Source organism: Eubalaena glacialis, chromosome 3 (genome assembly GCF_028564815.1).
Source record: "Eubalaena glacialis isolate mEubGla1 chromosome 3, mEubGla1.1.hap2.+ XY, whole genome shotgun sequence".
Lineage (NCBI taxonomy): Eukaryota > Metazoa > Chordata > Mammalia > Artiodactyla > Balaenidae > Eubalaena > Eubalaena glacialis.
The window spans coordinates 90555686-90569814 of record NC_083718.1 but is presented as its reverse complement, the minus strand read 5'-3'; the positions used below and the strand labels follow the sequence as shown (position 1 = coordinate 90569814).

Sequence of the window (14129 nt, the reverse complement as noted above, 5' to 3'; positions counted from 1 at the left end):
AAGAACATAGAACCAACTTGGGAAATTTTCTTCTTTCCTTCTTAAAGAGATTATTTACAGGAATAAAGGTTTTTATTAATTCTCGTGTTCTATCTTTGCATTTTACAAAGAGATTTTACCTAAAATTAGTCTTCACAACAATCCTATGAGATGGGCATGGCAGATGCTATTAGTACCACCTTTTTTTCAATAAATGAGAAAAATCAGATTCTAAGAAATCGAGTGACTTGCCTGTAAATCAACAAGGTACAGTTCAATAAAATGTTGACTCTCAAAGATTTCTTAAAACTAATGAGGAAAAAAATCTTAAGAATTTCTTTGTTTCAACTAGTAAATTTATAGCTCGAAAAAGTGGTGTAGTAATCATAGATAAATTAAGCCAAGGAATTAAATCCCCAGATCACTAAATTTGGTGAAGGAGGGAGCAAAAGTAGATAATCTACACAGCTGCAATTTTATTTATTTCTCCAAATATCCAGGAGGTTTAATAAGAATTGTGTTTTAGATCAGCATATTTAAACATCCTTTCTTGAATTTAAATCATCAAGAGAGGAAAGGGAAGGGAACCAATATCTGAGTGTCCACTGTCTGCAGGCAAGCACCACATGCATGTTTTTACATATAACATCTCACTTAGTTCTCATAAAGTCCTCTGAGCTGAAGGTAATGGTAACTGTAATCTTTGTATGCTGAGCATTCTCCCCATTGCCCACCTCCACACCCACTCCTAGCGCACGTACTTCTAGTGCCACAACATCCCTGGCCCCAGCCATCAGGATGGTACACGACCCATGCAAAGCCAACACAGGCCCTTCACCTGGATATTTCCTGAAGCTGACCAGGATGATCCCATCTTGTCCGCTGGGTTATGGGTCTGGAAGAATCAGAACCTTGGACCTCTTTGATCATGTCCCTGCCACATGGACATAGCTTGTCCTTTGTAGGAGAGGATAAAACCAAACAGGGCAGCAGTCCCTAATGTTTTGGCACCAGGCATGGGTTTTATGAAAGACAGTTTTTCCATGGACGGCGGTGGCGGGGGTGGGGGGATGGTCAGGCGGTAATGTGAGCGATGGGGAGCGGCAGATGAAGCTTCACTCGCTTGCCTGCCACTCACCTGCTGTGCGGCCCGGTTCCTAACAGGGGTTTGGGGACCCCTGAAACAGGGACAAGTAAGGATGTGACAACACAGAGGCGGGGAGGATGCCCAGAGAGACAGACAATCAGATGCATACACTCCCCTGAAAAGCCTTAGTGCCTGCATCCAGTCATCCCTGGGCTAGCACCATAGCCACTTTTCTGTGGTTTGCTTTTGAGCATCAATAAACACCACCCCACCCACTGGCTTTTTTGTTGTTGTTCAATGGGTTTGAGTTTCAGTTCTCAAATTGAAGAGTCCTGACTAATATAACAGTAGTATCTCTTTTCTACAGATGAGGAAACTGAAGTTAAAAAAACTTGTCCTGGAAACTGAAAAGTGGCAAGGTGGGACGTATACCCAGGTGTGTCAGATTCCACAAGGATCACACTCCTGATAGTGTAAGATAATAGAAAATGAGTATTTGTCTCTGCCCCTGCTTCCTGGCACGGCACTCTTAAATCCCTTGTGATTTCCTAAGTGATAAGAGTGTTAGGAGTATCTTTAAATATTTGGTCTTTGACGCTGATTCCTGACACAGAGCTCCTAAATCCCTTGGAAATTCCTGGGTGATAGGTGTGTCTTTTGACCTGAATGAAGTGACTCTTGGTGGGCTCCTGGATAGCTTCAGGATGGGGGCTGGTCATCAGGAAAACCAAGCCATGATTAGAAGCTTGGAACTTTCAGCCCCACCCCCCCGCCCCCATCTTCTGGGAAGGAGAGGGGACATGGAGATGGAGTTAATCATGCCTACATGATGAAGTCTCCACAAAAGTCCCTACAGCACAGAGTTCGGAGAGCTTCCAAGTTGGTGAGCACATCCACAGGCCGGGAGGGTGGTGCACCACAACAGCACAGGGACAGAAGCTACCGTGCTAAACCCTTCCAGGCCTTGCCCTGTGTACCTCTTCCTCTGGCTATTCATCTCTGCCATTTATCATGTCGCCTATTATATAATAATATATGAGTTCTGTGAACTGTTCTAGTAAATTATGGAACCATAATAGGAGGCCATGGGAACCCCAGTTTATAGCTGATTGGTCAGAAGCACAAGTGACAACCTGCACCTGTGGCTGGCATCTGAAGTGGGTGGTGGGCAGCCTTGTGAGACTGAGCCCTTAACCTGTAGAGTCTGTGCTAACTCTGGTTAGTGTCAGAATTGAATTGTAGGACACTCAGCTGGTGTTGCAGAATTGCTTGGTGTGAGAAAAAAACATGCATATCTGGTCACAGAAATGTTCCATATGAGTAGTGAGTTTTTCCTAGACAACTACGTAGTGTGTCCCAAATTTACCTGTGCTTCATAATCCCCTGGGCTGACTCCAGTAAAATAGAGATTCCCTAGCCATATACCAGATAAGCTGTATTTCAGACCAGAACAGAATCAGAATCTCTGGGAATGGAGCTCAGTGATCAGTGTTCTAATGTATTTATTCTCTTTGGTCACTACTGCCTACATAGGCAACCATTCTAATGGCTTGATGTGTCTTTTTGTTTGTATTCTTAGCATATGCATATTACTGTCTTATATGAATGCATTTTACCAGTCTAATGGGTACCAAATAATCTCTCATACTATTATTATTAATAGTAAATACTGATATGGAGTTTCTCATGTGCCAGGCACTGCTGTAAGCACTTTACATATACTAACTAATTTAACCCTCACAACCCTATAATGTATATACCATTATATCCCCTTTACAGAAGAGGAAACAGGAATATATAGAGGGGTTAAAGAGCATGCCCACTGTAACATAGTTATTATATGAGGAGTCAGGTAGAGCCTTACATAAGTTATTATATAAGTCATATTATATATATATATGTCATTATATAATTATATAAGTCATAAGCTATTATATAAGGAGTCAGGTAGAGCCTTAGCTCTGCTGTATACCGTACTGTCTCCCATAATAGACGGATTATTATCCACTGAAGCCTACCCAGGGCTTCCCTAGGGATGGGGGGTGGAGGAGGGAGTACTTGAGGGGCTTGGAACAGCAGCTGGTCACCAGCTGATACAGAAGTATTTTAATACTTAAACAACTGGGTGACTTCCCTGGTGGTCCAGTGGTAAAGAATCTGCCTTACAATGCAGGGGAAGCGGGTTCGATACCTGGTCAGGGAACTAAGATCCCACATGTCATGAGGCAACTAAGCCCGCCCGCCTCAACTACTGAGCTCGCGAGCCTCAACTAGAGAGCCCACACGCTCTGGAACCTGCCTGCCACAACTACAGAGCCCACACGCCCTGGAGCCTCCACACCACAACCAGAGAGAGAAAACCTGCACGTCACAACTAGAGAGAAGCCCGGGCACCACAATGAAGAGCTCATGTGCTACAAGGAAAGATTGCGCGTGCTGCAACTAAGACCCAATGCAGCCAAAATAAATAAAATAAAATAAAATAAAATAAAATAAATAAATAAATAATCTTTAAATAACTGGGATGGTCCAACTAGTGGAATCATCTGAAATTATGGCTGAATCCGACACAACTGAAGAACAAGTAATGGTTCCCTGTTTCTATGCTGAGGTCAACTGTGGTATTTATGCACAATAATGTTTTGGTTTTGGTTTTGGTTTTTTGCTTCCTCTCAGAGCATAGCTTTATTTACTTCGTCTCTGAGCATGGCTTCCCTGTAGATGGAGTGTATTTCTCTGCCCCGTTGACTCTGAGCTCAGCCTTAGGACTTGCTCTGACCCATAAATGTACGTGGAAGCGGCTGCGCCAGTTCTGAGCAGAGGCTGAGAGCGGCAGCCCGCAATCCATCTCTCTCGATCCTCCTGACCCACCTCTCCTGAGCTCCGACCCTGTGTCCTGAGGACAGCCAGCCACAGAGGGTGGGGTTCCTTCAGCACGGGAGCGGAATACACCTGAGATCTGCCTGCGGCCGCGGGTGTGCTAAAGAAAAGCTTAACAACTGCCTCCCTGGAGAAAAACCGCCCTGGTTGGTACACTTTGCAAGTGTGTGGCATTTGCTGATTCCTCACGGTGGCTGACTCACGCTCTCAACGTGGTGTCATTGAATGTGGGGCTGGGAAGAGACAGATCTCAGGGGCCTGGTGCCGACTCCAGCGCGTGCTGCCTGCAGTCTGGAGCAGGCTGCACAATCAGCTCACAGCCCCCAAAACTGGTTGTTTAGCCACTATAGGATTTATGCAGTGTTATCATAGCGAATGCTGACAAGTTCATTTTTATTTCACCAAATCCAAACCTCCTCTGACTCTCTTTTATTTCCCAAACATTTCTTGTACTATTACCAAATAAGAATACTCTGATCTACTTACAATGGCTTCCAGTTCATTTCTACTCAGGCTTTTGAACAAATTCTTTCTTTTTTTTTTTTTTTTTTTTTGTATAAAATACTCTTTTCTCTTCCCTACATCTGGAGGGTAGTGTAGTAAACTATAGAGAATTCAGAGTCAAAAACTCATTTTCTGGCTCTGGTGCAGTCCCAAATTTGCTGTATGATTTTAGATGTTGCTTGACTTTCTCTAGGCTTCAGTTTCCTCAAGTGAAATGAGGGTTGTCTCAGGTGATCCAATCTTAAACTTTAAAATCTACGCAATTGTATTTATTCTTTAAGACCACCTCTCCCATAAAGTTTTCCCCACTGCTTGTGTTAATCTCTTCCTACCCTGAACTTCTTTAAACTTCATTGTTTATATCAAAATTTAATTTACCACTTATAGTGGAATCACATTATTGTCTCTTATTAGCTCAAGTATTTCAGCGTGTAGGGGTGCTGTAGGTGTCCCTCTTGTTTCAAAACAATTTTTTTCCTCCTTCAAACACTCCCATTCCTTTGAATCTCATGCCGTCGTACTGTTTTACCTAAGACATCTCCAAGTAGTTGTCATTTACTGACCTTCTCAATCATTCCCTTGATTCATTGCAGATCTTGACATCTTGGATGGTCTTCCACTTCATGGCTCTTGGTGACACCCCCTGGATGACCCATCCAACACCCTGTCTGCTCTGATTTTTCCATCACCCTGTTTCTTCATCTCTTCCTCTTCTCCGTCTCAGAAACTCCCATGGTCATATCTTTGCCCTTGGCAACACCAATAATTTTACCACTTTCCAAATCTCTGTTTCAAGCTACCCTCTCTAGATCACTACTTCCTATTCTTCTAGCTTATTACTCTATCATATCTGTCAAGCAATTATTTGACCTTCTTGAGACCTCTAATCAATGGACACTGTCACTTTAAACAATCAGTCACCCTTTCTTGTCTTGCTTTCCTGTTTCTCTGGAACGGATTTTATATTCTTATCGTTATATTCACTCCTTTGCCATCACACTCACTCATCTCCCCAATACCATGTATCTGTATTCTTTCTCCTCTCTCCTGTCACTGTGGATGAGGTGACCCTACTCACATCCGAGGTCAAATCTGCCACTCAGGGTCTGCCCCAAATGTCATGTTCTCTCACCTTCTTTAACACTTTGCTATCCTGCAATCAGGCTCCCTTCTCCTGCATCATAAGTTCTCTCTTCCTACAGAATTATCATCATTTGCAAATCAACATGCTCTAGTATGTCTAATTTTACAAAAAACCTCTCACTTGGCCACACATCTCCCTCCAGCTGCAGTCCCACTACTTTATTCTTTTCCGCAAAACTCTTGGTTACATCTATGTATTCCTGCTGCCACTGCTTCCTCTTTAGCCATTCTATACATAAGCGGCTTCAGTTGGCTTTGGTCTCCCCCGTGCCCTGGAACTGCTCTTGTCTAGATCACCAGTGATCACTATTGCCCAATTCCATGGTTATTCTTTATCTTACTCGACTTTTGAGGAGCATTTAATATACTCGAAACACTCATTTTCACACTCCTATTTTTCATCTACCTTGCTGGCTTTTTCTTCTTAGCTGCCTTACCTGGTTCCTCCTCTGCCTGATTTTTACATTCTAGAGTTTGCCTTAGGTTGGTTCTCAAAGCATGACCCTGTATCAGCAACATCAGCACCATCTGGAAACCTGGTACAACTACCAATTCTCAGCCTCACAACTGGTCACATTAGTTAACTTAGGAATCACCCTTGATTCCTCTTATTTCTCACCCTCATGTCCAATCGACCAGCAAGCCCTGTTGTCTCTACCTCCAGGATAGATTTCCAATTAATTTGCTTCTCACCATCTCCACCTCGAGCTCCTTAGTCCAGGTCTCTGTCCACACTCACACGTATCTTCTGTTGTTTCCTCCCTGCTTCCACCTTCTCCACTTCTCCCTTCCCTAGCCACGAGCTATTGGCCACACAACTACCAGAGGGATCTTTTTCAAATATAAATTAGTCAGGTAACGACCCTGCTGCTCAAAACCTGCCAGTGGTGTTTGACTACAACTCCACTTAGAATGAAACTCAAAGTTCCCTATGCAGCATCACGGGATCTCACTGCTGTCCCTCTCTCTGACCTCATCTTCTACTTGTTCTGATGCCCATTTTCTTCCAGCTCCATGCCTTATTTTCTGTTTCTTCTCTCCTCAGGGCCTTCATATTTGCTGTTCCCACTACCTGGAATATTCCTTCCCCCCCAGTCTTTGAATGGCTGCCTCCTTCTTGTCCCTCTTGTCTCAGCTCAAATGTCCCTTCACAGAGGGGCCTCCAAACCCCCTAATGGAGTGCTGTCTCTCTGCCCGAGACACTCTCCATACATTATACTGTTACATGATGTGACACCATTTATCATAATCTGAATTTGATGTGTTTACTTATTTATTGTCTAGGTTTGCCCATAGCATGTTCAGCTGCATATGTCTTTGGCTTCTTAATTGCTGTATTTCCATGCCTAGAACAACGCCTGGCATTGAGTAAATCACCCCCTAAATGAATAAACCTTATAAGAGAGATAAGATTAAAGTCAGGAAGGCAAAAGACTTGTACAAGGTAAATCCCTAATTCACCCATAAATGTGGCAAGATGCTCCCTCTATAAGAGGTAACTAAGACCCATCAGCAGATTCCCAGCTCACTTTCAATATGGAACATGCCCACAGGAATCAAGGGGTGCAAATGTATCTACACAATTTAAATTACTCTGTTTTTCTTTCTTTCTTTCTTTTTTTACCACCCATATTTAGTTGAATTAACTGCTGTGAAATCAGTGTAATATGACTCCACGGGAACTAGATATTATTCTGTAGTATTCCACACTTCAGTTTCTGCTACCCCAATAAGACGATGTGCTGTGCAAGACAAAGACTACATCTTACGTTTCTCTTCTAGCACCTGCAGACCAAGGAAGTAATAGGTAAATCTAAGTCCAACTAACAAATCACTGGCTGCTCAAACAAAGCTACCAGGTTCCTGAGTTTCAGTAAATCACACAAGCTCTTAGAACCATGAGGGATAAAACAAGATAATAAATGAATCAAAATAAAATAAAATGAAGAAATAAAATAACAAATCTTAAAAAAAATTTTGTCATCTGTTTCCTTCAATGTGGGACTTGTAGTCATTCTCAAAATATTTTTTGAGATACTTTGATGTGCTAAGAAGCCTTACGAAGTCCCATAGGTTCAGGGTACATGACCCTCTAGAATTTTTTCTGTAACCGCCAACCATGCCCTCAGCCCCCAGGGCCATCTCCCATACTCCAAAAAGACATGATGTTCAGTGTTGAGAAACAATGAGATGAAGCAAAGGACTGCCATACCTTTGATAGATACTGTTAAATTTTCAGTTTGTTTCTGGCTAGCAGACTCCTTGGTATCCACAAAGTTCTCCGATTTTGGAAGACTAAGCGTATCTGAGGATTCCTGTTCTGAAACTTTATTTTTCTGGGAATCTTAAAAAAAAAACCCAGAACAAATATTTTAAAGTGATATTCTGGACAATGATACAATGACTACTAATGTTTGTATTACAATGAACAAGGGGCCTTTCCCCCCACCCTCTTTAGAAAGACTAAATGGAAGAAAGCCATTAAGAGGCTGGGACTATCATTATATGACAAATGTTTGCCATTAACAAACAGGACAGTATCTGTAAGACTCAAACTCCCAAGGAGCTAGCTGGTTCTTTCCAGGCCTTATGACCACATAGTAGTTGTTACCTTGTTGGCTTATGAAACAGGGACCAGGTAATTTGGCCTACTTTTACTTGGCAAGAGTAACTAAAATGTGATATTTTTAAAAAAGTTTCCACTCTTAAATCCATTTATTACTATGAACATGTAGCTCTTTATTAAAATGCACTCTAAGAAATCAGTGCAATATGAAACAAATTTTAAATAACTATATCAAGGACTGGGGATGCAAACACATTTCAACTTGTGTGTACGCCAACCCTGGTTAAATCGTGGTGGCTGCCTGCAGGACTGTGTTGAAAAAACTGTGGCCTCGCCCCCTTTCAAGGGGAGAGTAGGTTTGATTGGTTAGTGTCGTCTGCCCAGGGTGCAGGTCGCAGCACAAGCACCATCAGACTTCATCCCTGATTTAGCCCCATCACATCTACAAGTCATTGTTCCAGCCTTAATCTCTGCTTTGCAAACTCTGTGGTAGTTGGCTATGCTCATTCCAGGCAGCTGAATTTGTGGTATTGTACAGTAGAAAATCCCTCTATCTGGGCATTTTAACCACCCAGTTTATTAAAGAGAAGCACTAAATTTCATTTCATCCCTAAATTCTTCAACATGCATCTCCTGAAATGAAGACATTCCCCTACACGTTCACAACACCATCATCAAACCCGAAAAAACTTACAGTAATCCAACAATGCCCTCTCATATAGAGTCTCTAAATCAAACTCATGTAATTCATCCAAATATTTTCGATAGCTGTTTTTTTCTCAATCCAGCATTCAAAATGTATGTATCACAAGTAGTTTTTATGCGTCTTTTGTCTTTTTTATTAGAGAACAATCACCTCATCTTTAAAAAATTTTTTTAATGACATTTATTTTTTTTTTAACATCTTGATTGGAGTATAATTGCTTTACATTGTTGTGTTAGTTTCTGCTATATAACAAAGTGAATCAGCTATACATATACATATATCCCCATAAACCCTCCCTCTTGTGTCTCCCTCCCACCCTCCCTATCCCAACCCTCTAGATGGTCACAAAGCACTGAGCTGATCTCCCTGTGCTATGCAGCTGCTTCCCACTAGCTATCTATTTTACATTTGGTAGTGTATATATGTCAATGGTACTCTCTTACTTTGTCCCAGCTTATACTTCCCCCTCCCCGTGGGTACATCTCTGGGCTTTCTATCCTGTTCCATTGATCTATATTTTTGTTTTTGTGCCAGTACCATACTGTCTTGATTACTGTAGCTTTGTAGTATAGTCTGAAGTCTGGGAGCTTGATTCCTCCAGCTCCATTTTTCTTTCTCAAGATTGCATTGGCTATTCGGGGTCTTTTGTGTTTCCATACAAATTGTGAAACTTTTTGTTCTACTTCTGTGAAAAATGCCATTGGTAGTTTGATAGGGATTGCATTGAATCTGTAGATTGCTTTGGGTAGTATAGTCATTTTCACAATGTTGATTCTTCCAATCCAAGAACATGGTATATCTCTCCATCTGTTTGTATCATCTTTAATTTATTTCATCAGTGTCTTATCGTTTTCTGCATACATGTCTTTTGTCTCCTTAGGTAGCTTTATTCCTAGGTATTTTATTCTTTTTGTTGCAGTGGTAAATGGGAGTGTTTCCTTAATTTCTCTTTCAGATTTTCCATCGTTAGTGTATAGGAATGCCAGAGATTTCTATGCATTAATTTTGTATCCTGCTACTTTACCAAATTCATTGATTAGCTCTAGTAGTTTTCTGGTAGCATCTTTAGGATTCTCTATGTATAGTATCATGTCATCTGCAAATAGTGACAGTTTTACTTTTTCTTTTCTGATTTGGATTCCTTTTATTTCTTTTTTATCTCTGATTGCTGTGGCTAAAACTTCCAAAACTATGTTGAATAATGGTGGTGAGAGTGGGTAACCTTGTCTTGTTCCTGATCTTAGAAGAAAGTGTGTTCTGTTGGTTTTGGATGGAATGTCCTATAAATATCAATTAAATCTATCTGGCCTAATGTCTCATTTAAAGTTTATGTTTCCTTATTTATTTTCATTTTGGATGATCTGTCCATTGGTGAAAGTGGGGTGTTAAAGTCCCCTACTATTATTGTGGTACTCTCGATTTCCTCTTTTATGGCTGTTAGCATTTGTCTTATGAATTAAGGTACTCCTATGTTGGGTGCATAAATATTCACAATTGTTATATCTTCTCCTTGGATTGATCCCTTGATCATTATGTAGTTTCCTTCTTTGTCTCTTGTAATGGTCTTTATTTTAAAGTCTGTTTTGTCTGATATGAGAATTGTTACTCCAGCTTTCTTTTGATTTCCGTTTGCATGGAATATCTTTTTCCATCCCCTCACTTTCAGTCTGTATGTGTCCCTAGGTCTGAAGCGGGTCTCTTGTAGACAGCATATATATACGGGTCTTCTTTTTGTATCCATTCAGCCAGTCTGTGTCTTTTGGTTAGAGCATTTAATCCATTTGCATTTGAGGTAATTATCGATATGTATGTTCCTATTACCATTTTCTTAATTGTTTGTTATTGTAAGTCTTTTCCCTCTCTTGTGTTTCCTGCCTAGAGAAGTTCCTTTAGCATCTGTTGTAAAGTTGGTTTGGTGGTGCTGAATTCTCTTAGCTTTTGCTTGTCTGTAAAGGTTTTAATTTCTCCATCGAATCTGAATGAGATCCTTGCTGCGTAGAGTAATCTTGGTTGTAGGTTTTTCCTTTTCATCACTTTAAATATGTCCTGCCACTCCCTTCTACTTTGCAGAGTTTTTGCTGAAAGATCAGCTGTTATCCTTATGGGGATTCCCCTGTATGTTATTTGTTGCTTTTCCCTTGCTGCTTTTAATATTTTTTCTTTATATTTAATTTTTGATATTTGATTAACATGTGTCTTGGCGTGTTTCTCCTTGGACTTATCCTGTATGGGACTCTCTGTGCTTCCTGGACTTGATTGACTATTTCCTTTCCCATATTAGGGAAGTTTTCAACTACAATCTCTTCAGATATTTTCTCAGTCCCTTTCTTTTTCTTCTCTTCTTCTTCTGGGAGCCCTATAATTCGAATGTTGGTGCATTTAATGTTGTCCCAGAGGTCTCTGAGACTGTCCTCCATTCTTTTTTCTTTATTCTGCTCTGCGGCAGTTATTTCCACTATTCTATCTTCCAGGTCACTTACCCGTTCTTCTGCCTCACTTATTCTGCTATTGATTCCTTCTAGAGAATTTTTAATTTCATTTATTGTGTTGTTCATCATTGTTTGTTTGCTCTTTAGTTCTTCAAGGTCCTTGTTAAACATTTCTTGTATTTTCTCCATTCTATTTCCAAGATTTTGGATCATCTTTACTATCATTATTCTGAATTCTTTTTCAGGTAGACTGCCTATTTCCTCTTCATTTGTTTGGTCTGGTGGGTTTTTACCTTTCTCCTTCATATGCTGCATATTTCTGTGTCTTCTCATTTTGCTTAACTTACTGGGTTTGGGGTCTCCTTTTAGAAGGCTGCAGGTTCATAGTTCCTGTTGTTTTTGGTGTCTGCCCCCAGTCGGTAAGGTTGGTTCAGTGGGTTGTTTAGGCTTCCTGGTGGAGGGGACTGGTCCCTGTGTTCTGGTGGATGAGGCTGGATCTTGTCTTTCTGGTGGGCAGGACCGAGTCCTGTGGTGTGTTTTGGGGTGTCTGTGAACTTAGTATGATTTTAGGCAGTCTCTCTGCTAATGGGTGGGGTTGTGTTCCTGTCTTGCTAGTTGTTTGGCATGGGGTGTCCAGCACTGGAGCTTGCTGGTCTTTGAGTGGAGCTGTGTCTTAGCATTGAGACGGAGATCTCTGGGAGAGGTCTCGCCAATTGATATTATGTGGGACCAGGAGGTCTCTGGTGGTCCAGTGTCCTGAACTCAGCTCTCCCACCTCTGAGGCTCAGGCCTGACACCCGGCCAGAGCACCAAGACCCTGTCAGCCATACGGAATTATCAAGATAGTGGTCACTGGCAAGTGAAACCACAAGAGAATAGGCCCGTGCTGTGCCTGGTTCTGCTGAGCAATTTTCAGACATCAGCTCATTCTGGCAACAGGGCGACTGGGTCAGTGAGGCAGGATGGTGTCTGTGAGGTGGGCGGCGCTCAGCAGATGCGAGGCCTGAGGGGCCCTGTCGAAGCCCTCGGGGAAGGCCGACGGCAGCCAGGACTCCGGCCTCCTGCGGCTGCGGCCTCTTTAGCATCTCCTTCCCAGCGTCAAGTTGCTCTCACTCCTGCTTTGGTGGCCATGCCTTTACCCTGAGGTTCTTCATGAGGTAAGCGCTCCCTGAGGTGATGCGTGAAAAGCGCGGGCTTCGCTGAAGCGTGAAAAATGGGAGTGGAGTCATGGGGCCAGTGATATTGACTTTTTTGAAGAGTCCGGGTCAGTTGTCTTATTAAATGTCTACATTCTGGTTTGTCTGATTGTTTCCTTTTGATTAAATTCAGGTTAAGGATTTTTGGTGAGAATTCTACACAGGTTCTAGGAACAATATTCATAGTGCATTATATGAGAAAACATCTAATGCTAGGTTGTCTCACACATGGTAGAAGTTTGATCACTTGGTTAAGGTGGAAAATGCCATCTCCCTCCATTGTAAAGGCATATTCTCCTCCTCATAATTAGCATGAAATACATGAGGTGATACTTGGAGACCATGTAAATGTCCTGTTCTCCAACAACCTTTCATTACTCCCTTGATTTTTAAATTAGTCAGGTCTTCTTAATGCTTTTAGGTAAATTTTAAGCATACAGGATGAAAACTAAATTTTATTTACATTTTAGTTTCCTCATATAACTCAGCCAAATCTATAATATATAGGTCACACTGTGTTATGTCATTAGCTGTTACTGAGACAAAAAGTGGTAGGAACTAGTTATGTTCTACATTAACAGGAATAAAAGCTACATGAACATATTACCTGGAGGAAGACTGGATGTATTTTGAACAGCTGTTTTGCTTGCATCCTCGTCTTTCTTGGTAAAAGAAGGCAAGTTTTTGGAAAGGGTGTCCAGATAATTAAACTTAAAGGAAAAATCAAAGATTTATTTTAGACTTACACATGGCTGAAAGGCAAGTGCTACAAGCATGCTAAGTTGGTAAGCAGTGATAAAAGCATATTTTTTAAGGTCCTGAAAAGAAAGTTTGCAAACTACAAGTTGTTCAAGAAACTGATTAACTCAATTCTGGATTTTGTTAATTAGTCATAATTTCCCATAATTTCTTGTCAGGCAGCCTCTGGTTAATAATAACATCTGGAATTTTCATAGAAGCACAAGGAGTTCTGAACACATGAAAATCCTCCCTTTGCTTGAGAGTTTCAAGGTTTCATAGGAGAGGAGAGCCATGCTCTCCTTCCATGGGCTTCCAAGAACTCACAATCTCTCAGTGTTGCCTCACCAGCTGATGGGTGAGGACATTTTAAGAGAATAAAAACTTCAAAATGGGATTTATCAGTGGATAATCATCAGTAGGGAGAATTCAACCCAAAAAAGAGCTTAAAATAGATGGGAGAACGTAATTAATAGTGATAATGCAAGGCAGGGAGGTAGAGCTGTAGGAATACACTGGCAAAGAATTTCCCTCTCACATGCTAGTGAGGACATGATTTGAAGAGTATGGGTTAGTCAATTGGGTTGATGCTTGAAGCAGGAAAGAAACAACATCAGGATAGATAGGTTACATTAAAAGCATAGGCATTGTATCAACTTTTATGAAGACTCATTCAATTTTTGTTAATTACATTCAATTACCTGAGACTGATATAACTTGCTTAGTTCAGATTTGCAGTAGGGCGATATTGCTTTGTTCCTAATTTCCTTTAGATAGTTTTGTGTCTTTTCAATTTCCTTCCTGGTGGATATTTCCATAACGATGTAAAAGAAGACACAGAACATTAACAAAAAATGTTATTTTCTTTTGTTTCAGCTCTAAATCCCACAGAAAATGGGGA

The 14129-nt window shown here is 41.2% G+C and overlaps 1 protein-coding gene across 1 annotated transcript in view; it reads right to left on the bottom strand.

Moving 5' to 3' along the window:
- The window catches only part of SPAG17 (sperm associated antigen 17), a 225414-nt gene that overhangs the window by 15906 nt on the left and 195379 nt on the right, over positions 1-14129 (bottom strand). The window contains exons 41-43 of the mRNA XM_061186106.1: positions 13930-14029; positions 13098-13200; positions 7806-7937 (exon numbers count right to left, since the gene is read on the bottom strand). Of these exons, the coding sequence (XP_061042089.1) occupies positions 7806-7937; positions 13098-13200; positions 13930-14029 (335 nt within the window). The remainder of the gene's footprint in view (positions 1-7805; positions 7938-13097; positions 13201-13929; positions 14030-14129) is intronic.